This window comes from Endocarpon pusillum, assembly GCF_000464535.1.
Source record: "Endocarpon pusillum Z07020 unplaced genomic scaffold scaffold4490, whole genome shotgun sequence".
NCBI classification, from domain to species: domain Eukaryota; kingdom Fungi; phylum Ascomycota; class Eurotiomycetes; order Verrucariales; family Verrucariaceae; genus Endocarpon; species Endocarpon pusillum.
In genome coordinates this window covers 86,628-112,933 of record NW_006916438.1, presented here as the reverse complement: position 1 = coordinate 112,933, position 26,306 = coordinate 86,628, and the positions used below count along the sequence as shown (strand labels likewise).

General features: G+C 48.5%; 7 protein-coding genes across 7 annotated transcripts; 4 read left to right on the top strand and 3 right to left on the bottom strand.

Annotated features, from left to right (window-relative positions):
- Positions 1-1,503: 1,503 nt before the first annotated feature.
- Positions 1,504-2,734, top strand: EPUS_04718 (uncharacterized protein; the record flags this gene model as incomplete). The annotated part of the gene is made up of 2 exons (XM_007805707.1): positions 1,504-1,827; positions 2,390-2,734. The coding sequence occupies 2 exons, from the start codon at positions 1,504-1,506 to the stop codon at positions 2,732-2,734; spliced, it is 669 nt and encodes a 222-aa protein (XP_007803898.1).
- Positions 2,735-7,359: 4,625 nt separating this feature from the next.
- EPUS_04717 (uncharacterized protein) lies at positions 7,360-12,701 on the top strand (the record flags this gene model as incomplete). The annotated part of the gene is made up of 3 exons (XM_007805706.1): positions 7,360-8,413; positions 8,476-8,877; positions 11,005-12,701. The coding sequence occupies 3 exons, from the start codon at positions 7,360-7,362 to the stop codon at positions 12,699-12,701; spliced, it is 3,153 nt and encodes a 1,050-aa protein (XP_007803897.1).
- Positions 12,702-15,226: 2,525 nt separating this feature from the next.
- On the top strand, positions 15,227-17,705 carry EPUS_04716 (uncharacterized protein; the record flags this gene model as incomplete). The annotated part of the gene is made up of 2 exons (XM_007805705.1): positions 15,227-15,295; positions 15,345-17,705. The coding sequence occupies 2 exons, from the start codon at positions 15,227-15,229 to the stop codon at positions 17,703-17,705; spliced, it is 2,430 nt and encodes an 809-aa protein (XP_007803896.1).
- A 1,671-nt stretch (positions 17,706-19,376) lies between these two features.
- EPUS_04715 (uncharacterized protein) lies at positions 19,377-20,733 on the bottom strand (the record flags this gene model as incomplete). Its single annotated transcript, XM_007805704.1, has 5 exons — positions 19,377-19,576; positions 19,626-19,788; positions 19,846-19,906; positions 19,953-20,439; positions 20,523-20,733. 5 exons carry the CDS (start codon positions 20,731-20,733, stop codon positions 19,377-19,379), a joined length of 1,122 nt encoding a protein of 373 aa, XP_007803895.1.
- Positions 20,734-21,015: 282 nt separating this feature from the next.
- EPUS_04714 (uncharacterized protein) lies at positions 21,016-21,326 on the bottom strand (the record flags this gene model as incomplete). The annotated part of the gene is made up of 2 exons (XM_007805703.1): positions 21,016-21,165; positions 21,216-21,326. 2 exons carry the CDS (start codon positions 21,324-21,326, stop codon positions 21,016-21,018), a joined length of 261 nt encoding a protein of 86 aa, XP_007803894.1.
- A 320-nt stretch (positions 21,327-21,646) lies between these two features.
- Positions 21,647-23,133, top strand: EPUS_04713 (uncharacterized protein; the record flags this gene model as incomplete). Its single annotated transcript, XM_007805702.1, has 5 exons — positions 21,647-21,688; positions 21,749-21,914; positions 22,017-22,395; positions 22,452-22,507; positions 22,559-23,133. 5 exons carry the CDS (start codon positions 21,647-21,649, stop codon positions 23,131-23,133), a joined length of 1,218 nt encoding a protein of 405 aa, XP_007803893.1.
- Positions 23,134-23,810: 677 nt separating this feature from the next.
- EPUS_04712 (uncharacterized protein) lies at positions 23,811-25,397 on the bottom strand (the record flags this gene model as incomplete). The annotated part of the gene is made up of 1 exon (XM_007805701.1): positions 23,811-25,397. The coding sequence occupies one exon, from the start codon at positions 25,395-25,397 to the stop codon at positions 23,811-23,813; it is 1,587 nt and encodes a 528-aa protein (XP_007803892.1).
- Positions 25,398-26,306: the final 909 nt, after the last annotated feature.

The window sequence follows — 26,306 nt, the reverse complement described above, 5'->3', positions numbered from 1 at the left end:
CGTCAGTTTTCACCCCCTGGGCACGGAGTACACAACCGAGAAACGTAAACATGTACACTAGTACTTGAATATATTGGCCTTCCCAGCCTGGCTCAGTATTTACCTCAATCTCAACATGTACTCTGATCTTTGCGATCCGAAGCGCTTTTTAAGAAGCATATTCGAATGGGCACTTCAGAGCCCTCCGTTTTAGATGATGCTCTTGGAGCTTGCCAAAGCGTCCTGTCAAACAGGTAGAAGAAATGGTTCTGTTCTCTCTCAAAAAGGGCGCAGGGCGCACAGAAATAAGTACAAATTGCAGGGAAATCAGCTGCGAAATTGCAACAGAGATTGACCAATCAAAAGCAGGCAAAATGCAGGGGTAACGCGTAGAAACAGCGTCTGGCATGTCCAGAATGATGCCTGCGGCGGCATGGCGACTGCAACAAGTCAGTACAGGGTGGTGGCCATGGTTCACATACGTGCAGCAGTAGTATCGGTTATCTTCTTTCTTCTCTCAATGACTAGCACGTCTTAAAGCTCCAATCGAGGTATGAAGGGCTCCTGCATCCAGGTGCTTCATGAATACTCTGTTGTTCGTCAACTCACCCTCACCGAAGTGCCTGTACTGCGATATGGTTCTGCTGTGTTCTTTTTTGTCGAATCTATGCCAGAAGTATATATACCAAATACTGTAATTTACTAGCGGAGCAGCTTGCTTCTTAATAGCTCGCTCCGCGCCGTTGGACTTCACATTCTCAACGCTCTCCAATACGGTTGCAGTTATCAATACGCAAAAGAGCCAAAGAAGCATATAGTCACAAAATCTTCTTGGGTTACTTTCCAGCGTTTGGTTTACCTCCTACCATGTATGCCCTCAGTTGTGGTCATCCCTTATAATCTGAAAGGATTCTTCATCGGTTGAGCTGGCGGGAATCCCTAATCACCACCAAACAGACATGGCTGCGTTGCAAGTTGCAGCAGTCGTAAGTATTGGATCCATATTTTGTTATCGACTTCGCCGTGACCTGCTTGATCGAGGGTTCCCTTTTGGCCTCTTAGGCTCTGGCACTTTGTTCACTCAGATCAACTACATCCAATCTCCAGAATTCGTAGCGGCTTTTACCTGCAAATCCAACCGGACACTAACCTGCATCGTTATTGCCCGTTCCAAAAGTGTTGCAATTCCTTCTGGTGTCAGCGGCGACAGGTCGTTTCCTTCCAGCAGCCTTCGTAGGCGCGGCCATTTACCTCTTCTGTGTCCGAAGGACCCTAGAGAACCTCAACGCCCAGGTCGAAAAAACCATCCTTTGGCTCGGAGCATGTTGGCTTGGCGCTTTGAGCAATGCGACTTTTGACCTGATTCCAATACAACGATTGACTCCGCATGACATCAAACAGCAGCCTGGGGCTATTCCCGCTTTGGGTTTCATCGTAGTCCTGCTATTTGCTATTGCACTCATACAAGCTTGGGCATTCAGGATCGAGGGCAGACTACCGCAGTACCTTGGCCTGTATGCTGCTATGGGTATTGGCATCTTGCTTCTATCAGCAATTCCCGGTCTTAAACTTCGCATCCATCACTACATCCTCGCATTGTTACTACTACCAGGCACATCGCTCCAGACCCGACCAAGCCTGCTCTACCAGGGTCTCCTCGTAGGTCTCTTCATAAACGGTATTGCTCGATGGGACTTTGCCAGTATTCTTCAAACACCTGCCGCATTACTTGAGGACGGACTCGTCGGAAGTCTTCTCCCTGAGGTTGTCACACCTGCCATTGTCGCAAATAACATCACATTCGCCTGGGACACCATTGCAGAAGGCTTTCAAGGCATCAGCGTCATGGTGAATGATGTGGAGAGATATCGCGGCTTCAAGGATCGTGGAGACTTGGAATTTAGTCCTTAAGATCATCCTCCTCCTTCTTGACCTCCTCCTTCTTGAGATCCCCCTCCTTGAGATCCTCCTTCTCCTTCTTGACCTTCTCCTTCTTGACCTCCTCCTCCTTGATCTCCTCCTTCTTGAGATCCCCCTCCTTGAGATCCTCCTTCTCTACTAATAATATAAAGGCTGACAGAATATCTCTATTTACGTCACAAAGACGTTATTTCTACATTCAAACGCTTCTTACAATTCAACACCATAGTTTTCTATCTCAAAATTACAATATTGAAGTCACAAGAGAGTCTAGTTTACTATCTGGGCCATTTTGGGCATTCTACTACGATAATTCAGTGGTAAATAGCCATTCTACACCCTCACAGCAATTCTGCTCCGCCAGCACAGCAATTTTTGGGTCGCGCCAAGGAATTGCAACACTTTTGGAACGGGCAATATCCTCTCTCCTGTCATTGCTAGCACCGCAGGCCCTGCAACAGCTGTTCTTACTAACCCACGCATGATTCAGTTCTCGGTAGGTAACACTGAATGCTACATTAATGGTAGCGATACCCACTTTTGGCCACCGTCTATTGGACTTGAAAGCTACCTTCCAGAGTACGCAAACGCTTACATCGAAACCATCGAGTGCTCCTCTGCCACCGGATACATTCGCGCTGTCTACCCAAATGGAGGTTATCTTGCTTTGATGGACCGCTTTTCTGCTGGCACCGCCAAGAACCGAGCGGGAATATCAACATCGCGTTTCGAAAACACCCGCATTTTCGCGCAGAGCGCCCGTGATGCAGTCTTGATCCAGAGGTCTCAGGCACAGGTGGCACCACAAGTGCTGTCGGGCCAGCTCTACGGGTAGGAAATCACAGAGACTTTTGCATATGCAACTCACGGCGCGGTGCAAATCTGCCACTACACTCCAACTATGAATGGTACCGAACGGCACAAGATGCCCAATTTACGTATCCAGAAAGCCTTCAATCTTCTAGGTTCCGGTTTTATGCCGTGAAACAAGCTACCGTTGTCATAGTTGCCTGCTGTTCGTGTGCTTTGTGGCGACGGCCAGAATCTCGGGCCTGGATCATAGAGCGTAGGACTTCTTCGGCTCCCTGAGTATGATGTTGCCATCAACTCCAATGGGACGATTCTTCGCCATGACGATTTGGAAGTCGCTAGTTTGAACACATCGAAACCCTCAAATGCGACACGGATAGTATGGACTGATCTCCGAACAGCTCTTCCAGCAAACGAGCTTGATCCAGTGACATATGGACTCGTTTATAAATCTCCGTTGCAACTCAACGACTCGAGGACCGCTTCTGGATGTACTACCGATGCTGGTTGGGCGCAGGCCTCTGTCTTGTCCCGCTACCCAGGGCCCTTCTAAGCAGCCTTTTTGCATACTAGGGACCGACTTGAGACTTCAGACATAACAGCTTTCTGCCAGTGAAAGGGCCTTGAGGCGACGGATACTCTTCGACCCCAAGTGGCTTGATGCCATCAATTTCAACATCCCGTATCGGCGCCTGGCTACACTCGTGATGGTACAGCCGACCTGGAAGCCCTTGCCACCAGTGCTGGCATCGGCTCCAATCTCACAGAACAATTAGCTGCTAAGGGTACATCCGTGTCTTTCGAATATCTTGAGTATCTCACAGCAAACGTCCTAGCTGATGCTATCTCCCGCATTGGTAGCTATCGCACCTTCAATATTCTAGCGCAGTTGATGAGTGGCCGCTCCTCTATTACAACGCCTCGACTCACTCGAACGATACCATGGCCTAGAGTTGTGCCGTGAAACCTTCGGATTATGATCTGAGAACCCAAATATACACCAAGATGCAAATGCGTGTCACGGTGACGGGGTATGGGTACCAATCCAGCACATCCTCAGATTACTTGTCGCTGTTTGTCCTTTAACATACCTACTACTCGCGGTAGCGCACAACATGTACATGATCTGCACCCGACGGACTTCAGGATGCTGGGATACCTTTTGGGATTTGGTAGCATTAGCCGGGCAGAGCCAGCCAGCCAAAAGTGAAATGAAGAATACCTGCACAGGTATCAACAGACTAAAGACGTTCAAGCATAAAGTGAGACTTAAAGTAAGCGAGGGGGATCGGAAAAATCTTGAGCTGGCATTTGGACCGATGGACGTATGTGGGAAGTATGGATGTGTCGAATGAGGAGTGAAATATGGTGGACTAGAAGATCAGGAATGAAATACAGTGTAGGATGGTTCCATCCAACCATTTTCTGGTCAACTAAGGGAACATAGTCTTTCCTGAAGTTCATGCTGCAATTGGTTGGTATTTTCTTGATAGGGTGCTTTGGATATGAGGCAGCAGCGTTAAACGGTCAATCTATGATCAGTTCTAACTATCGCATCATCGGGACGACATCTACTCAACCACTCTATTCATGACAACGCTCAACTGTCGATCCTATTAGAGCTCATGTACCCGCCACCGCCATGGGACTTATTCTTCTTAAACTGTCACGAGTAGTAAGAGTTTCGAATGGATACCAGAAAACATCTGGTACAGCTAAGCATAAAATGCCGTTCGAACCAGGTGCCAACAATGAAAGATATATTTTCACAATTTGCCATCTTCCCCAGAGTCAGGAGTCCCAATGGTCGAGAGCGCAAAATTGGGACGAATTCCCAACGACGTTTATTTGCTTAAGCTTGCCTATCAGACCACCCTCTACGTTCTGGGTGAGGTGATAAGCCATGATCACGCCATCTACTCGCCGAGTCGATACCTGAGTTCTTTTTTGAAAACCAGCGAAGTACAATGTCAGCCTTCAGTACGAGCGAGCTGCGCTGGTAACATATCAGAACCGATTCGTTCGGGTCATTTATCCTGAAGAGAAACAAAATAACAACGCCATACAACGATTGAAGGCACAAGGGGCGTCGATTCTGAGTTCCGCTGCATCGTTCTAGGTATTTTCTTATTTCCGGGGAACTTGGAAGATCTTATCCAAGGAATGAAAATTCGCAGATCCAGGTTCTTGTCTCACCTCGCATCACGAGGCGGCAACCTCGCCCAGCCAGGTACTTCGTCTCGTTGGCAGCTGAGAATATCGGTGTCTGATTCCGCGGTCTCTTCACCTCCACTATCTCCCTGCATAACAAGCTGCGAAATCGCGCTCACCCAGGCTTTACAGGGCACGCTTTGGGTTTACCTGTCCCGTAACCCATCACGACAGCCTCAGGAAGAGCAGAGCGAAATCCGAGTGAGGGATTTGGGATGAGTCTTGTAGAAGGTAGGGCCGTGGCTCAGTGTTATCTGTCCTCTAGTCGTAAGTTTTACCAGGCCGTCTTAACTTGTCGTCTGTCTTGTCAGCGGTTTTGGCTTGTCGTCTCATCACAGCTCTTACTGCCTCCTTCAGCCGGATTTCAGCTTTCTTCATTTCTGTGTATACCTGTCTCGTCTTGAATCTCCGAATTGCCTGCTCGCATTCGTCGAGTGGGTGATCTGGGGGAATGTTGGCGAGGGTGTGTGACTGCAGTTCTGGCCAGGAATTGAGGAACTCCGAAGATACAATGGCGATCGTGTTGTTCTTGGTCGAAATTCTCGTTCAATTGTTAAGCCCCAGCGGCGGGATTTGTTCCAGATACGGGGGTTTTATGGCTGCTGGAGGCATAACACGGGAGTGGCCTCGTCCGGAGCCACGACAGGATAGGAGATTTGAGTGCATGGCCCAGGGGTCGAGGAGCACCAGAGACGACGCTGTAATCTGTGCACTCAGGCAGGACAGTGGTGAAGAAAGAGGAGCGACGAAGGAGTGGACTTTTGGTTGGGCATACCGTTTATTGATGGAGCAACAGGCATATCTTCGTGGTAGAATACGGACTTCAACAGTTGCACTACTGTTGTTCCACTCAACAAATAGCCACTCAAGCCACAGATCAAGGTTCAAGGACCCGCGACTCTAGCGAGAGTGGATTAACAGACTCATTTACAGTCTCGGAGGCAAGATTTGGTAGCTGGCGTCCCTGTCTGAGCAACACCAAAGCCCTATACCTAGCTGACATCTCAAATAGCTGAATCGGAAATTAGTCATCACGGCTTTCAAATACGTCTGCTTCTGATCTAATAGAAATCCGATAGTAAAACAATGGGGAAGTCTGGCTCAGCGAGCCCTCCTGTACTTCGCCGTTTCGAAGCAGGGTGATCGAACCACTACCATCACGATGCTCCGGCGCTACACAGACGATGCCTCGAGAAGCTGGCTCGCCGAGAGGGGCGCTGTGGGTATTGCAATGCCCAGTTAGGCCATGAAAGGATGTCAGCACTGGGTATGAGCCCTTTTCGCACAGGAGCTGTGCCTTGTACGAAACGCTTAGCGTGGTGGCGCTCAGATATAATGGTAAACAAGAGAGCAGTTTTACGAGCCATGGGTTGGCGCTGACTAGCTTAGTATAGCCTTCGACTTGTTTGATTCGAGTTTCTGAAGCCAGAAGTGGATTTGGAGGATGCTGCGATGGGTTTTGTAGGATAGAACATGCGAAATCTAATGGTAGCGGTTGAGGAGTTGGGATGAGAGGTTGAGAGCGAAGAGTGGAGATGGGAATCTCGAAATCGGTCAACCCTAATTTGTTGGGACCACTGTAATTTGGCAGTTGGAGAAGCGAAGTAAGGGAGGAGAAAGATGGCCTTGATACTCATGGTGAATTGGGACTTCTGAAGGGGAACTCCTGCTCGTTATGGTTTTATATTGTGCTTTAAGAACCCGTATATGCTCTGTAGTATAGTGAAGTTCTAGCTCGGGCACCTTTCTCTGGGTCGGGACGGGACGAACTTGCGTGCCACTATTCCACTTGTCAAGATATTGAAAGTGTTATCAACCTGGCGCGACTTTATTCAGAACAAGCACTTCCCGCTTTTGATCGATAGAAGCAATCAAAATAGTTACGAATACAGTCTCTCTATGAACTGTGGGTGTATTTTGCTGATGTTGGATCGTCTCGTCAAGGGTGGGCACGATCATTGCCCTCCACTTCAAGATGTGTTGATGAAAAGGGGCAACCAAAGAATGTCTGCTTCTTCATTAAAACACGCTCAGCCTAACTAGTCATCAGATGCGTGTCCTCTCGTTGATTTACTTACAGTCGTTCATTGGTTGTCACTTTGCATCTCGCGCCTCAAGCTAAACCACATCAATCAGCTATGGTGGGGTCTGAATGTGCCTCTGGGGTCTGAATGTGCCTCAGCCTTGTTGGAGTCGCCGTCCTTTGATCTCAGCTTAAAATATCGCAGCAATGTGGCTGACCTTGGTGGTGTCTTGGTGAACTTCATTGAATTATAGCATCGACCTTTCAGAGGAGGCTTGTTCCTTCATGATTTTATTCCGCTGACAGCCAGCGAAAGAATATCCATATCCTACCTGGTTCTCCGCAACAGGCAGTCGAACTCCCAGATTCGCATTGAAACCGCCTGAGTCTACAGCTGGAAGGCTGTCCAAGGCATCATGGCTCCCTCCGCTCCTAATGATCGCCGAGGTTTCGAGATCGCGCTGATATGCGCTCTGCAAGTGGAAGCTGATGCCGTCCATGCCATATTTGATAAGTTCTGGGAAGATGAAGGCAAGATGTATGGTCAAGCGCCGGGTGACCATAATTCGTATACTCCAGGAGTGATAGGAGAGCACAATGTCGTCCTGGCCTACATGCCTGAAATGGGAAAGGTCAGTGCGTCGGGTGTGGCAGCAAGCCTCCGGTCTAGCTTCGTCGGCATCAAGCTCGCCTTGATAGTCGGAATATGTGCGGGTGTACCTCGTGGGGCAGGTGAAACGGACGACATTTACCTCGGCGACGTCATCATAAGCACAGCGGTCGTCCAGTACGACTTCGGCCGCCAGTATTCTAAAAGATTTGAGAAAAAAGATACACTGGAAGACAGTTTGGGTCGCCCAAGCCAGAAGATTCGATCGATCGTCGCTAAGCTCAGAACCCATCGCTATCGCCGGAAGCTGCAGGAGAACATCAGAGCTTGGCTTAGAGATATACAGCAGGAACTGCCAGAGGCGAAATATCCCGGTTTCGGAACAGACCGGTTGTATGAGCCGTTATATCTCCATAAGCATCGCCATCCGGCGAAGGGTAATTTTTGCCACACCTGCAGTGACGGCGACGATCGGGTTTGTGAGGCTGCCCTCAAAATGACTTGCGTTGAGCTTGGATGCGAAGAAGCGGGCCTCGTCGTTCGCAGCCAACCCCAGAATGCCGAGGAGTCATCAGGAGGAGGACCTCGGGTACATTTAGGCAAGATGGGATCCGGAGATACCGTCATGAAATCTGCAGAAGATCGTGATAGCATTGCAAAGGCGGATAACATCATCGCATTCGAAATGGAGGGTGCCGGGGTGTGGGAGCATTTTCCTAGCATAGTCATCAAGGGTGTGTGCGACTACGCTGACAGTCATAAGAACAAGGAGTGGCAAGGCTATGCTGCAGCAACCGCGGCAGCGGGTATGAAGGCTTTCTTGAAGGAATGGGTACCGGAGGAAAGATCAGCAGAGCAAGGTTAGCTTTCAATATTACCCACCTAGCAAATGTCAAGCAAAGGTGGCACTGATTCTGATTAGAAGCACAATCTGAACCTATATGGCATGTTCCATTCAGTGTAGTACAGGAATTCATTGGTCGCGGCGAAGAGATCAAGATCCTTGAGAAGAAGCTCTTCCAGCCCAACGGTTGCCCTAAAGTGGCCGTGTTTGGGCTTGGAGGAGTGGGAAAGAGTAGAATTGCGCTCAAGCTGGCCGACAATATGAAGTCTCAGTTTCCAACCTCTTCCATATTCTGGATCCAGGCAACAAATTCCCTGACCTTCGAAACGGACTACTTTGAAATTGGGAAGAAATTGAAAATACCAGGTCTTACAGATGAGAAAGCAAACATTAAGGAACTTGTCAAGCATCGCCTAAGTGATGGATATGCTCACAAATGGCTCATGATATTGGACAACGCCGACGATGAGGCTATTTGGGGTAACAGACCTGATCGGGACACAGATAGACATGCTCTTGCAGACTACTTGCCCAATTGTTCTTGGGGGTCTATCCCCCTCGCTGTTATTTGGATGCCTATTAGCGCGCCAAGGATTTTTGTGGTCTTGGCACGTACAACTCCAAAGATTCTCTAGAATCAACCCATTTGCTCTATCTTCGTTATGACGCCACGCAAGTCACAACGCAAGCGCAAAGCTGTTACCATATGGGAAGAAAAAGATGCTCCTTCTGCAGCTACTGATCCAAAGATTCCGCGAAAAGCTGACCGAACAACGTCAAAAACAGCGCTGCAACCTATTGCAACTGGCCCTCTTCCAAAAGCCGCCGAAATAGACCTACTCTGCCTCCCAGAGCTTCCTGAATATCAGCCTCCACTCGAATTGCGTTCCAAATGCTCAGAATCAAGAGCTACAGGCCTATCAGAACTACAAACGTTTCAACAGCTATTTACCCAAGAGGTAGTAGATATAATTGTTAAAGCAACAAACAGTTACGCAGCAATGCGCGAAAAGAGGCCCAATTGACAGAACATCCTCGACAATGGAAATCAGTTAATTCAACTGATATCTAGTGATATATTGGATGTTTACTTTATATAGGAGAGCACAGCGAAAAGGAGTACACAGTTTATTAGTCTGATTCATACTGTTTGGGCAGATTCTTAGGCTTAACGCGCTGGGAGCAAATTCATTGCTATTTTTCACTTCGAGATGGCTCTCTCTCTCCTTAACAGGATAACGAATCATTTGTATAGGAAGCTTGAGCCTATTGCAATTATAATCAGGCAGAATTGCAAGCAAAATTAGTTACTAAGTACTTATCTGTATTAACAAAGCAATAATTTTATTTCAGAGCAAAAGTAATTATATAATTAAACTGCTAAACAAGCTTATTACTAAGGGATATAAAGTATAAGTCCTTACAGATAATAATTATATATATAATTAGTTATAATATAATAGTAATAATAGCCTTAAAGATATTCCTAAACATAATATTATAGTTAATTAATTAATTTTAATTAGTCTAAAAATAATATATTTAGTACTAATATATACTTTTATTATTATCAAGAGAGTTATAATTAGGCCTAATATACAAGACAAAGCGTAAAGAAAAGGAAACGAAAGTAGGAACACAACACTCTATATATATGTCCGTGCCCCTTATCTCGCTGAGGCCAGGTACAGACAACTATGGGTACCTGTCGTCAGTGATAGCTAGAATAGCGGCGGGGAGCTGGGTAAACGCTCGAATTGTACGACCTGTTTTCGGCGATTCGGCTGAGAAATGGCTCTTTATTCCCCGCGCTATTGATCGCTACAACCATCATATGAACGGCGTTGATAGAAACAATCAATTACGCAAGAATTTGACTGTTCATCAGCCCTTAAAGCATCGTATATGGCTCCCTTAATTCTACTATATGATTAACGTTTGCTCTGTTAATAGCTACTTGATTTGGAAGCTCACAAATAGAGAAAAAAGCCATCACAATCATCGTCGATATCACTCTTCTGTGGCCCTTGGATGTCTCCAAACTCCTTATCCAAAAGAATCCATTATATCAACAAATAGTGGTCGCTGTAGCAACAGTCTACCCCCTATCAATACCAATGCCCTATCCCATATCTGGACTCAATGGGATACCCGTAGATACTGTGTATGGTGCAAGAATCAAGGGACTAAATGGATACCCAAACGACCTGCTATTTTACGCGAAATCGTTAATGAATCGACTCCAAACAAGCGCAAACGACAATCGCAAAGCTGGGGGGGTTGTAACGGCTGCGGAGTCTATCTCTGTCGGCGAGGGAGCTGTATGCAGCTGTTTCATAGCCTAAATAGGACCAATTGACCTCCTCAACGCCTCCTGAATACCCTATCTTGGCAATAATTGGAGATATTTGGCCCCTGGCGCTAGAAGGCGCTAATAGGCATCCACCCGAGTAACAGCGAGGGGGATACTCATCACAACGCGGAACCGTCGGGTTGCCACGCACCTAGCAGGAAACAAGTTGATCGAGTTGTCCGAAATGAGCCACGAGGAAGCTGTCGAAACATTGAGAAACCTCCTAACGAATCCAGATATTCTAACCGATACAGGTGCGACTTCGAAACTGGTTGAGACGCTTCAGTATCTACCCCTTGCCATTGTCCAAGCTGCTGCATTTATTAACATGAATGACGAATCAATTCAGACTTATCTAGAGCTTCTAGATGACTCTGAAGAGCACACCATCGAACTTCTCAGCGAAGATTTTCAAGATGAGGGACGATACAAAGAAGCTCAAAATCCGGTTGCGTCTACCTGGCTGATCTCGTTCGAACAAATCCAACTTCGCTGTCCTGAAGCTGCAGAGTACCTATCTTTCATGTCATGCCTGAACGAAAAGAACATCCCACAGTCCCTATTACCAGATGCTCCATCGAAAAAGAAGATGATCGATGCCATAGGAACACTCACCGGTTATTCCTTTCTAAGGAAGCAGAATGACCACCATTCTACCGACCCACTGTATGACATGCACCGCTTAGTGCGCCTTGCAACCCGAAACTGGCTGCGAAAAGAGAATACACTTCTGGACTGTACTGAAAGAACTATACAACGGGTATCTGAGCTCTTTCCGTCAGGAGACCACGAATACAAAGACACATGGACCCTCTACATGCCACATGGGCAAATTTTGATTGCCTCCGAACTCGGTAAAGATCTCGAGGAGTGGTATTGCCTGATTGAGAAAATGGGGCAGTGTCTTATGACTGATGGAAAATACAATGAAGCTGTCAAAATGTATTCTTCGGTTGTCCGCTGGAGGGAGAAGAAATTTGGATGCTTGGATAAGACTACGCTGATGGCTTATGATTATCTTGGAGACGCGTTATGTGACCAGGGAAATTGGCTTGAAGCAGAGAAATATCTTAAACAAGCCCTGAAGGGTTATAAAGAAATAAACCAAGATCCAGAAGATCTAGGACTAATGTCAGTTATGGATAGTGTGGGATCAGTATACTGGAGACAAGGTCGCTTCCAGGAGGCTGAACAAATGTATATGCAAGTATGGAACACAAGAGAAGAGAAATTAGGTCCAGAGCATCGAAAAACACTGGATAGTATGAATAATCTGGCATTAGTATATCATGATCAAGGGCGATATATGGAGGCTGAAGAGCTACAAATACAAATAAAAGAGATCAGAGAAAGAGTGTTAGGTATAGAACATCCAAGCAGACTGGCCAGTATAGACAATCTGGCATTAACATACGCAGCTCAAAATCGATGGGAGGAGGCTGAAGAGCTTCACAGACGAGTACTAGAGATCAGAGAAAGAGTACTAGATGTAGAGCATCCAGACACACTGACCAGTATGAGCAATCTAGCATCAACATACTGGAATCAAGGGCGATTAGAGGAGGCTGAAGAGCTTGAGATACAGGTACTAGAGAAGAGGAGGAGGGTATTAGGTACAGAGCACCCAGACACACTGATCAGTATGAGCAATCTAGCATCAACATACCAGGTTCAAGGGCGATTCAAGGAGGCTAAAGAGCTTATGATACAGGTTCTGGAGATAAGGAAGAGGATATTAGGTATAGAGCATCCAGACACACTGATCAGTATGAACAATCTTGCCTGGACAATGAAAGATCAAGGCCGCAAGCAGGAAGCTATTTCGTTGATGACTGATTGTGCTCAGCTTTCAACGACTAAGCTAAGTGCGGATCATCCAGACACAAAGGATCGTACTGCGTGGTTGAATGTCTGGATGTCAGAAGAGCAGCCTTTCGCACCCACTATATAGATGGGCTTGATATTTTTGGAATCTTTTCAGTTGAAGGCTGATCCACTTTCTAAGTCTTTTCAACCTCTGTCGCCATCCCAGCAAGAAAAGTGAAGCCAGCCAAGAATAGAACCACCCGACCACAGCATTGGTTGAATCGATGACTAGCTTCCCAGCAAGGAGAGACTGATTTGTCGTGGTGATGTAGGAGCATAAAAAGGGTTTCATCATGGCTGGATCGGACGTGTTGACGCTAGGGCTTCAGATAGTGTTCTGGGCTCAGATATCCATTGGGAAGACGGCCGTTCTTGCTGTATATGTGCTGGTGCTGTTATGGGCAGGTGCCATCCAAAGCATAGCGTCAGCACAATCGCCGATACGAGGGTGTGTCGGAAATCGTTGGCATATGTGGTAGGACGGATACTCCACCGGAGGGGCAATGAATCTTGATATCTCGTCGTGGTGGTTCTATGTAACACAAACAGTGTCAGAGAATTGTTTGTTTTCACAGTGACTGTGGACTTCACGCCCTCAAGCTGCGGCAATGTATAGAAAAAGTCATCTGATATATTGGTATAGGATGGCTATACACTACACGTGCAGGCAGATGTAGCACCTGATGATGTGCATCATAGGAGGTAACGAAACACCATTGAGTATCAAATTCGTTGTTCTTTTCGTAGGGTGGATGGCGGCCTCGAAGGCAACAACTTATGACACGTAGTTGTGGAAGCATGTCCAGCCGACTCATGCTTTCCCTGCTGTATCTAGCCACTTTGACAGTGGGCCCTTTAGAATTGGCCTCTCGCAGTCGGATCAGAGTCCAAAGCATCTCAAGCCGCCATCGCAATGGCCTTGGAGAAATGCTCTTTTACATACATCGTCAGCATATCGATACCTAAGCCTCATGTAAGCGCCCAGCATTTCATTCAGGAAGGCCTTGATACTTACCAGCACCTGCGCCACCACTGGTCCAGAAATTGACATGCCCACTCTTGCTCACCACCCACCTCTGGTCTACTCAGTCAACATCGAGGTGAAGCCGCTTCGCCAACGTAATGGTCCCACGATTCGTCGTCGCCTTGATTCCCTTCAGCACAACCGTGTCGGTAATCCTCAAGTACCCATCACCAGCTTCTCCTTCTTGTCCTCACACACTTCCTTAATGAATCGTAGACTCGCTTCAGGGTGATGACTTGGCATGTGTCCGCCTACGAGCAAGATGTCAAGGTCATGCGGCGCATTGTCATAGGGGTGTGTTGGCAGACACTTTAGGCTGAGTGTCATCGTGGCCGGGTCGGTGGAAGAGGAGATGTAAAAGAATTCATGTCAACCGCCAAGGGGAGGAGATAGTCATAGCCAAGCTCGGCGACGTCTTTATTATACTCGGTACTGCAGTTCCGAGGAGATCCAGACAGGTTAAGTCGGAGAGTCGGCAGTTCTCGTTCAAGACGCCGATCTTGAGAGGTGCCATTGGGACAGAGGTGGTCAATTGCTATTGCCAAAAGACCTAGGAATGAGCGAGGACTCTTGGGTTTGGAAGTTCTGTAGGAGCAATTAATATCGTAATGATGTTCTATTGACGAAGGTGAAGGGGCTTCTTGCACCTCTTTATATAAGCGCTCTTCCTGACCAGGCTTTTTTGATGGGATACAATTGTTTCATCGCTCCGGCCAACGATGAGCATACTTCCTTCGTAGTACACTATCACCATACATATCGGACTGCAGGTTATGTCCATCTGCGGACCCGAGTGGATCGATGAGTTGAGCATCTTCTCGGCACCAATATTTCTGGCCTCCTGTTGGTGCGCTGACCTGTCCAAGATGATGGCACGAAAGCTACCTCATGACAGGAATACATATCTACTTGTGATCATCAGCACATTAGCGCATCAACGCGATCCATCGGCTGCATGAGTATGTTTTCTGAACAGGATAGTTACCTATTTTGATGAAATGCGTCCAGTCATTCTTAGCTTCGAACTTTAGCAGCTAAAAAAGCTTAGCCTTAGATGCGCATGCTCTTTAGGACGGAGTGCTGACAGGGTCGCATGGGATGGCCATTGTACTCCGTACGAAGGAATAGAATGGGTATCATAAAGCCTCGCTGGTTTTCCGAAGACAGGCAGTCTTGTCGGGAACAATAATGAAACATTGCTGAGTCCGTAACATTGGATCTCGTCTGCCTATATTTACCGCGTCCGGCCTGAGCATCGGGTCACTTCAGGGCCACTTGAGTTAGCACAGACCACCAATGCTTATCAAAATCTATCCTTTCCGGGGGGTTACCCTCCCCCACTATCACCGGCAGCGACTTGTGAACCCCAGTGATGCTGCACAATGCCTAATCAGGAGGGACTTCAAATTCAAATAGTTATGATTAAATATTGACATACTTCCTCATGTCGCTCTATCTGCCTTGCTTGCGTTGATACAATCCCAATTTTCAAATATGTGTATGAGTATGTTTTGAAACTCGGCATCAATGGATTCGCTTGCCCAATCACTATTGAGAGCCCCCTCCGAGGATTGGCACCCTTCAATATGCCTTTGAACGGTGTCACTGTTGCCGCAGCTGTCGCACCCACTGTTATAGAGACGTACATTTCACATGTAAGTCGCCTTGTGTCCCCTATATTCTTCCATCTAAATTCTCTCCTAGTACCTCTATCGTAAGCCACTTCATCAGAAGCCAACCGCCCATATATCCTACCACGAAGGCTTGCGCCTCATCCGCGCGTTTCTAGAGTTTGCGTCTCATCATACTGTTGAAGACGTTCAAGCATTTACATCGCAATGGGTTCCCAATCCTCGATGGGTCAAGGTCGACCAGGTGGTCATTCCTACAGAAACCATCACAAAGGCTGCAGACACTCTGATAAGCCAATTGGGCGCAAACGGCGTCGCAAAAGTAGGTGGATGCAAATGGTGGCAATGGCGCCGTAACGACGCCGAATTGAGAGCTGAATGGATCGAGATGCGTGGTGACTATGCACAAAGGCAGCGCAGGGGAGGGAAGGGCAGGAGGGTCATGCTCTACATCCATGGCGGCGCATACTTCTTTGGGAGCGTGGACGAACACCGTTATCAGATGCAGAGACATGCGCGGAAACTGAGAGCTCGAGTCTTTGCTCCGCGATATCGTCTCGCGCCACAATACCCGTTTCCATGCGGGCTGCATGATTGTCTTGCAGCATATCTCTACCTGCTGACTGTGCAGGAGCCTGAAGAGATCATACTTGCCGGCGATTCAGCTGGAGGTGGTATGATCGTGTCAATGCTTGTTACACTTCGTGATCAGGGACTACCGCTCCCAGCTGGCGCTGTACTGATATCTCCCTGGGCCGACCTGACCCACTCCTTCCCCAGCGTTACAGGCGAAAGTGGGTTAGATTATATACCAGCCCGAGGCTTCATGCAGAAGCCCTCTGCATCGTGGCCTCCACCAAACGACGACGAGATAGAAAAAGTTGGACGAGGACAATCTGCTGCGGAAGACCTTCACAATCCTGAAGCTGAAGCGGTGAAGAGATTTGCCGTCCGACACCACATTGCGGTGGAGACGAATACCACGGCAGGGCTGCCAATGGCCCCTGTGTCTGATAGAGATGGCCATCTGGCCGACACCGCTCCAGGTCGTGGAGACCACCTCTCTATCGAACTAGACGGGAAACTAGTCATCTTGAAAGATCAAATTCAATTGTACACCACAAACCAACTCTTATCACATCCACTTGTTTCTCCTGTCCTCCAACCGTCGCTGGGTGGTCTTCCACCCCTTCTGATCCTGACTGGTGGTGGTGAAATCCTCCGCGACGAACAAATATACCTTGCCCACAAGGCCGCAAATCCAGGAAAATACCCCCTAAGCTCCATCCATCAACCCGAACATGATCCCAATAATGCAATTCTTGGCAGATACCCATCGACAGACGTCCAACTACAAGTCTGGGACGATCTCTGCCACGTCGCCCCCACTCTTTCCTTCACCCGGCCCGCCAAATTCATGTACCGTAGCATTGCTCAATTCAGTGCTTGGGCACTTGCACGTGCTCAAAGTCGCTCCATTGAGATCACGGACGATGATGATGTCTCTGTTATTTCCTCTGGGTCAGAAAGTGACTCTAGCACAGTCCCTGATCTAGATCACACCCATGCCCAGAATGATGTAGAGGTAGCCCATGTCGGACGAGCGGGCGATCCGCTTCCCGCTTTCAAGAACCACATGATCCGACAACGAGTTGATAGGCATGGTGTCATCTACAATATGGCCCCTGAATCTGATATACCCGCACTTCAGATACCGGCTTCAGAGGTAGGGGTCATCAAGCCCGGTCCTGTCCGGAAATGGCTTGCAGCGAAGAAGGAATGGGACACACGGTATGCTTCTGAGAAGCGGAAGGTGCAAAAGACAAGGATTCAAGAGATGAAGGAGGGTGGGTTTGAGTTGTTTGGAGATGCGGAGCGTCCGCCGCCCAGTGCTCTAGCCGGGAGGAGGAAAAAAGGGGGGAGAGAAGGCAAGAAAGAGAGGAGGAAGAAGAGTTGGGGCATGATGCTCTGGAGTTTGTGGGGGAGCAAGCATGATGAGAGTACGATTAAGAGGGAAGAAGAGATGATTGGTGCTGAAGAGGACCATGATGCTATCGCGATGGTGACAACGAATGGTGCTCTATTGAGTGAAGACGGGATGTCAGAAAACCCACAGCACAAGGCGGAAAGACCGAGAGCGACAAGCACCGGCTCACGGCCCAGAGCAAGAAGAAAGTCAACCATGAAAAGTGGCAGAAGTGATACGGGACATGACCCATCGAAACCGAGAACGCGAAGAAGAACCGTCAGCGTGTCGGATCAAGGCCAAACAGAAGGAAGTGTTCATGAGTTTCGGCGAAACTGCGAACTGGAAAAGAACGACAGAACTGATATCGCTGGGGATGGGGCATCTAGCGACGGATTCCTGTTATCACCAACCTGCTCCCCTAGGCAGAAAAGCCCTGGCCCTGGCCCCATGACACCGGACCCCTGAAATACATGCATGACGCTACGAAGATCAGCATCAAGAACCGCAACTCGCTCTAGAACGCCTCACCTCAAGCAACCAACACACTCCCACACGATTCACGATCCCGTTGAAGAGATATGTACGAACAAGCCACTCCTTTTGTGGCACGAAACCGTATGGTCAGAATGGGAGAACAATAACCTTGGGTTTTCGGACTTGACTGGACCGGCCGACCCCTGACTTCTTTATCCTCCCACCCCTTTGAGGGCCCGGAACAGCCACAGCAGCTGGAACCACAAATGGCTTAAGCACTCGTATTACGGTTGCTGAACTTTTCTACGACCGATCCGGATGTCAAAGAGATGGATTCACGATTATGTGATCCTTGTTACTGGAGGAGATTGGATACACCTCACATTACGGGAACATACGGGCTGAGAAATACCAAACATCAACAACTGCTATCATAATGAGCCGGAAGCACCGTTGGACTCAGGTCCAGGTTCCGAATGGGCACAGGATAGGAATTGGATTTCAATTGGATTTCAATTGGATAAGTTAGATGGCGCCGGACTCGGTCGGATTGCTTGTGAATTGGGATTGGGATTGGGCTGGGTCCGGTAGGGTCCGGTTGGGCTAGGTGGGATTGGATTGGATTGTAAGATATGTATTGTGTATGAACATGACTGGTTCCCTCTTCTTGGGTACCTACCTGAGGCGGCATGGATGTGAGCTGGACGGGTCCTTACACTGCTATATACTATTTTTCGTGTGGTGTGTTATCATACTATAACCCTGATCTGATCCACGCACACCTCGTCCCTTAAGGTAAGCTGCGGTGGTCTCGGAAGGGACGGCGGGTCCTGATGCGCTAGGGTTCATCGAGAAAGCTCTAATTGAGGGATGGCTGTTGGACAGGGGTACCGCTAGTATTGGACTTAAATGGCAATAACAACAGCGATTATGATCTTGAGTTTGGTCTGAACGGGTAGGCGACGGGCTAGATGACAAGAGGATATGATGTGAATACCTTGGCGCGAAAGAGGAGGGATGGAGGGACTGAAACGGGGAGCTGAGGCATAAGGAGATGGAGAGGTAGAAGGGGAAGGAAAATTGGACTCGAGAAAGGGGGGAAGTGGAAGGGGAAGTGGAGATCAGACCGGTTGGTGGGTGGAGGGTTGGAACGTGGAGGACAGGGATCTCAGCTAATGGTAGCGGAACCGAGAACACAGGACGAAGTGACGGAAGAGAAAAATGTTACCGGATGAGCCGTGGTTGGTAGAAAGGCGGCGCTGGGTGGATTTTAGAGGGTCCTCTTTCGTTGTACGATAGGTCGATGGATGCCCCCAAGTCGATGAAATGTCATGCTCTTCGCAGTCAGCAGACAGCTATCGGTTCCAGTATTAGGGGAGTGGTCAATTGAGGCGTACTGGTGGTCATGACTGATATTTGCTGGATGAAGTAGCTAAACTCGAGAAAGAGGAGATCTAAGTACATCCTGACGCTCGTATTGAATGAGAGTGTCTTGGCCCTTTGAGCAAGCTTGGCTTGGTGAGAAAAGGAATGAAACAATTTTAGATCCCCCCAAACGCCCAAAACTTCAATAGATAATTATGATGCCAAAGGAGAAAGGAAAATTGAAAACCGGCGTAACAGCCGCCAGCTGCTACCCGCCACGGCGGAGGAGCCCCATGTCTAGAGGTACTCTGCATCGACGGTGCCATAGCACGTGTTCTTGTACCATAAGGAGTATGTCATATGAGCTGGCTTGAAATTGACTCGGATCTGAAAGCTGATGCGGTAGTACTTCTTTCGATCTGCACCCTTCTTAATAGGCAGCATGCTCGTAGGGATAGAAGAGAGATCGGCGGTCAACTTGACCAATTGTTTGGCACCTGGAGTGCGTCAGATCACATTCTACCACAGAACTACTGGGACTCTTACCATTTTCTTGATATAGAGGTAGAGCGTGATCCTTGTCTGGACGACTCATGTTCGACTCGAAGGAATAGAGCGTGACCTCCATTTCGTCGAAGCGGCCGTCAGTGACAAGTTTTTCTTGAACATATTCAACGCTGAGATGCTCGTTTTCTTTGAGATGGTATCCCTAAGGGTTGTCAGCACCTAGAACCAAGACATTGGATGTGACTAGTCTTCATTATACCTTCTTCACAAACCAGTCCATAACGTAGATACGATAGTGACCTTCGAATGAGTCAAAATATCTGTAGAGTATTAGCTCTCAATCAATAGCAGAGTCTGGGTTCATACTTTCGACTATGCTGGTGGACTCGTGCTCTGAATCTCGTGCCGATCAGGCAGCCATAGGCTTTGCGGGCTGCCCGAGACACGACCCTAACCTTTGTGGATAGAGACGAAGCTTCAGCGAGGCCAATTATGAGGGCTCCACGTAAGACAGCTGTCCAAGCATCTGTTGGCGATATTACCTGGGTGCCCTCTGGGACAACTCTCTTGAGCGACTGACGTAGCCATGCATTTTCACCAAAACCGCCAACGAGATAGACAATTTTGACTTGCCCCTTTCGCTTCGAGATGTCGATCTGCACCTGAACTAAAGAGGTGATGGTGGAGATGATCGGCTCAAAATCAGTACGGATTTGACCGCCTGGCATCAAAAGTCTCCCACGCACGATTCCTGCGTCCTTTGCGTCTAATATTCCAGGTACTTGAATTACCCTTGGATCGTCACTGCCGTTAAATTTACGCTTCACGACTCTCTCGAAAGACTCCAACGCCGCTTCCAGTGTATCGTCAGCCAGCCCGGAAGAGAACTAAAACCTTCCTCCAGCCTCTTGCGAAACATTCGATTGAGAAAATTACTGCCACAGGCATTCCCAGCACCAGGAGCGGCTTCACTGATCTCGCATGTGGGGCTGACTTGATCCATGATGTAGGAAGTAAGATCGACAGTCCCACCACCAGCATCGCACACAACGACGACATCACCCACATCTGGCTTACCGAGCTCCTGATCCACTGCATGCACGATGGCTGTTTCTGGCTCTAGGACCAGTCTCACATCAGAGCCCATACCAGCTCGCTCAGCACACGATCTGGTTTTCTCCTGTGCAGCTTCAGACCAGATTGCGGGCACAGTGAGAATGAATCTGAGAGGAGTTGTTTCCAATACATTGTCACAAAGGCTGATCTGGAGGATTCGCGAAATGTGTTTCCGTAAACAAGTAAGATAATCAGTATTAAGTTTTTCTGCAGTTACCTTTCGATTAGTGCGTAAAGCTTTAGGGTTAGGATATATGAAGGCTAAGTGAGAAGTGTTCCTGGTAACGCTTGGTTCGAGGTCAAGCTTGAAGCATTAATAGCGACTTCGGGATGCTGGAATCTGGAAGCCCCATCTGATGCCATCTTCATCATAGCAGATCTCTGTTGGTACCTTAGCGCTTGTTATACCGTCCAAAGAGTCGTGCTCGTCTGGCCATTGGTCAATGACGGTGTGGGTTCCTGGCTATCTTACGTTAGTGGGGTTGGAAGGGCGAGGAACGAGAAGTCAGGTACCCGTGCTGTATGAGTCCATGCCACCCCAGAAAATGTCGTTCCCAAATCAATTGCGACCAAGATCTCGCCGTCAGCGCCAGTAGCGGATTGAAGACCACGTGGCGAAGGCATAATGAGGGGCATTGAGTGATTGGCGAGAGTATGTTAGCCTAGGAAAGAAAGAGAGAAGAGTAAGGTGAGTGAGTAAGGTGATTTCGAGGTGTGTATAAGGACTAAGTAAGTGCGAGCTAGCAGAACTAGAAGATTTCAGGGATATTAAGGTCAGTAGCAACATGCCGCCAGCATCTCATATCCGTTCATGCCTTAGTGACTTGACTTCGAACCATATTCGCGCATTCGACTTCAACGGTCGCCTCGACTAACCACTTGACTGGCCTGAGATTATCCGTTCTCTATCACAAACTCTCTGGCAACTCGTTCCCCACATCATTATGAGCCATGATCGCTCAGGTGAGAAGGAGGACGGTGGACGGGTAAGTGAGAGTAAAAGCAACCTCAATACAGGGCAGGGCGTACTTGTTCACATTCCAAAGCACAGTGATCGAGCACAACAGCGGGATGTTTCTGGTTTCCAGCAACACCAGTCGAGTCCCTGTCCTGGAGAGACTGATCAAACCACATGCCTGCGCGTACAGCAAGCCCAAATCAACATCTCGTCTGAGCAGAACAATCGCGCAAATCAGACGCAGCACACTCACAGTACTGTAGAGCATGGCCAAAGATTGCAGCAAAGATGCCATAACCAGAGGCTACATCTCAAGGCGCTCCACGAGAAGCTAATGGAGACCTGATCCTCACTAGCATCGGAGAGGGAAGAACATAGGCGTGAAACCCAAGAGAAAGATGAAATGCTTCGACATTGCTACCATGAGATTAGCAAATTGCGGGCTTCTGTGGAGAGCTATACCAAACAGAAACTGATGCTGCAACCCCAGCAAGCCTTGAAAGACTCTGACATCGCCTTCAGATATCAAGATCTTTGCACCGCCATCGCAGACTGGGAGGAGATCCAGTTTGGACATCTCGATAGCCCACTGCAAAATTTGGAGCAAATTAGGTGCAGTCAAATGGGAAAGGAGCTGGTAAATGCATATCTTGGCTTCAGTGATGAAGCAAAAATTGCCGTCACGCATCCAATGACGGAAAACATCATGCTAACCTATTGGATACACCGCCATCTGTATGCCACAATTTTGAAGGAGAGCATCTTCTGGCCGTCCCTTGCGCCACACTTAGAGAGAAGTTTGTGTCAGTCGTCAAGCACGGCATGAGGACGATGCAGCCTCCAAGAGGTATGAAATACTGTACTTACCTTTTCAGTATACATGACTAAGTCAATGCAGATGAGCTCCTCGTTGGAATGGTGGGTTCTGAGCTTCAGCGAGTGTTAAGCCAAACCCCGGCGATGCTCGGTCAGCGAGATGAGTACCTGGAAGGGCAATGTCGAACGCTAGCCGAGGTACTCATGGAATTTCTCCCAGACGATCAAAAGGCAAATTTCCGGTTTGCTGGCCTAATGACGATCTTCAAAGACGCAGCAGATCTAGCTCATCAGATTCAGTTGACTCCTCAGTCGTACGGCTATGACACTGCTTTTTGGTACAGCGATCCCAATTCTGCCCGCGTCCTTTTCGACGACGAGAGAAGAGAATACAAAATCATCAACGCGGCATATTCTCAGCCCATTCGTGACAATGATATCATCGAGGTTGGACCGAATGGTAGAATCGGCAAAAAGCTCTGCGTCATCCATCCCGCCCTGGTTCGTAGAGGTCAAGGGGAGCGAGGGGACATGGTACTCACCCAAGCAACCATCCTCGCTAGTCTCGACAAGCCTATCAGCCGTCCACAGAGAGCTAATACACAGCCCAAAATCGAAGTGAAGATTGAACCTCGAGAGCATGAACAGGCAAGTTGAAGAGGCTGGTTCGGTAACGGGGAAGCATGAGGTCTCGAATTTTGGGGCAGGCTACTAAGTAGCCTAGAGTAGTGAGAGTGCCAAGCCGCTACGCAAAGCTCCTAGTAGTTTTGAAAGGGGTCAAGGGGTTGTCGTCAACATATTTTCCTACTCTCATTTCATTTTCTTTTCCCAACGAGCCATCAAGACGGCCTAAAAGCACATTTCCCTTCCACGAGAGCCAAACAGCTCTGCCGGCGGATTTTCTATTGCTTTACAATTCAACAGAAAATAGAAAACAACCATTCCGAGCTCGATGGCAACAACAGCACAGATAGCTCATCTAATGGCTTTTTCAGCTTTTGATAGAACCGCAGCGGATCCAGATATCAAAATATGGTTCTCTCACATTCAATGTATAGTGATGATGCTCAAGATGCCCCCAATAGGTTTCCAAGACACCACATGAGACCTCAGCTTAGGGTATATCCACCACAATGCATTCTCGCTTCGTAAGACGGCTGCCATTCCGTTGTAATACCAAACATACATCAAGCTGATATCGCTCATCCGACAACGCCTTGCTAAATCCCATCATACCCATGCCCAGAATGCGTTTTCTTGTTCTCCGTTCGCCTTCACAATGGGAAAATATCCAGCATGCGATCAAGACCAGACGCATCTCATTCCCGAACGCATCACGTCCCCCAGGCAGTCATATCAGTAGTGAGAATCGGCGGTGGTCCGAACTTCATCAGCCTGCTTTCCCTCTTGTTCTCCATGCCGCTGAGCAGATCTCTGCTCTGGCCTATTATCATTTCCTGTCCTGATGCCAGGCCTCGAACGTCACAGTTCCACCCTTTTCTTCGCATCTCTTCTCCCTCCGGACCTTCCCATAAAGCCCTTCTCACATCCTCCGGGCTCACTCTCGACGTCTTCAGCCTCTTGACGCTGAAACCTTGATCGTCTTTGGATTCGTCGTGGGCTGATAGCCAGCATCTGGCCATCAGTCCTCGAGCTATCTGAACGCCGCCTTCCGTGCCAGCCGTGATATTGCCGCCAAGATACCATGGATTGGTGGATCGATGAAACGAGTGCAACAGAATGGTCAATGGTAAGGCACTGTGTTGTACGAGATGATGTTTGGCATAAGGCATCAGATCAGGTTTGAACGGAATACCGTGGGGAGTATACAGGATGGATAGCGGTCTTGGTCGCCCAGCTGTGACTGGGTTAGCACTAGGGAGCGGATGCGAGCCAGTACTAGATCTGGGCGTATGGATTGTGGATGCTGTGTCAGAGGAAGAATTGCTTGGAGAGAGTGGAGGTGTTGGAAGAGGCTTATCAAATAGACTGCTGTTATGGGGTTGAAAGGCAGAGTCGACCGGGGCGTTGGAGTCTGAGTTCCACTCTCTTGAATATTTAGAAAAAGTAGAGGTCGGCGAGTCGCTATCAGAACTGAAAACTGCTGGTGGTGAATATGGTAGGCGTTGCGATTGTGGTGTCACAGGGGATAGAGGGCCAAAGCCCGGGGAGAGGCATGGACGATAGCCTCCAGCATCTGCAGTTAGAGATCTTTCGAAGGCGGGACGTTTGTGAACATCGGATCCAGCAGTTACCGGTCTGTTTAGACTAGCTCGCACGGGCGGGGGAGATGTTGGTGGGCTGAGTGGTAGGTGGAAGTATGGTGCCCTCCTTTGCAAGTCCACTGTCGGCACTGATGCGGCAGATTTGATATGAGTTGGCGCCAGGTAGGTTATGCCGATAGCGTTGTGCAAGCCAGTCATGTAATTCTTGGCCGGGATGAACGATATTGTGACCACTCCCCGATGGCCTCCCGGGGACAATGGAGGCACATAGAAAGTCGCATAGGAGAACTTTTTCTGTGGATTGAATTTGGGGAGAGCCAGCACTCGCGCCGGGTCGAAGTGATTCCAGCTCTTTATTGCTTTGGCAGCTCCGGGCTCAGCCGCAATGATGGTCTTGCAGTCTGGCGGCAGCTGTCTCAATGTCTCGGCATGGCAGTGATCTGGCTTGTTTTGCGACACCACAACAACATCCGGTTCGTCAATCTCGGAAAGATGTCGTATGCAAGATGGGACAACATGCTTGGTGATGGCAAACCACGGCGCAGTGACGATGGAGTCTCCCTGAAGCCATGGATCGATAAGGATACTGTAAACAGGATTCGAGGGGTTCGCTTCGGGAGATGAAGGCTGGGTGTCGGCAGAGAAGAGCAGAAGGAAACTACTATCGGCATTCAGGTGCTTGACAGTCACGGACATGACTTGGAACTTTTTCGAATGAAAGGGAGGCGCAGTCGCAGGATGAATGATCTGCAGAGCCTTTTCACCGCATGATTGAAGAGTGTGTCTGTTCTAGGCTATTGAATCAATTCTATTGATCGTTGGCTGAAGTCATGTGCCTAAAATGACAGCTTGGCCTGTCAGAAGTCGAATGTGGCGGATATGGATATAGTACTCGTATGGTGGTGAGGGATGGTTCCCCTTCCAAAGTGCAGAAGTTCCCCTCTCGCTCTCCATTGCTGGGAAGCGAAATGGCGGTAAAAGCTGCTATTGAAGCAGCCGGATCGACTGATGACGGAAGGCCGACGCGTTCTAGTGGATCTGCATCGTCCATTCAGCGAATGCTAAGATGCTAAGATGCTGGTCCGATCGGATCGGGCGGTAAGATGGCAGCATTAGACGAGATGACTGACAGCCACATCCAGCCGGGGCGCAGATTGGCATCGCTTAGCATCGCTTAGCATCACATCTGACATTACTCCGTACTCCGTAACTCTGATACTATTTTCAGTAGTTGTCGTCCGGAAAATATCCAGAAATCTGGGCCTCAATTCAACGACAGGCCTTTTGTGAATTCGTATTTTTGGTGATCATAATAGATCAGCAACTGATCCGGCTGGCTTTATACGATAGGTATTGCCTCCACATACGTCGTGAAAGAGCCAGATGGTGGATAGTGCAAGGCAGAGGCTGTACATCGCCTAACGGGGCGCGAGTGGTAGCTCCTCGGTTTGGTCTCCTCCATCCTATATCCAATTCTGCATGCATCTTGTTGTTACCAGTAATCTCATCGACCTGGTCCCTGTACTTACTGTGGTTGAGGCATCCTTAACAGCAGGATTGTGGTGTTTGATTGAGGCTGCTTTCCTCACACAAGCTAGGCGAGAA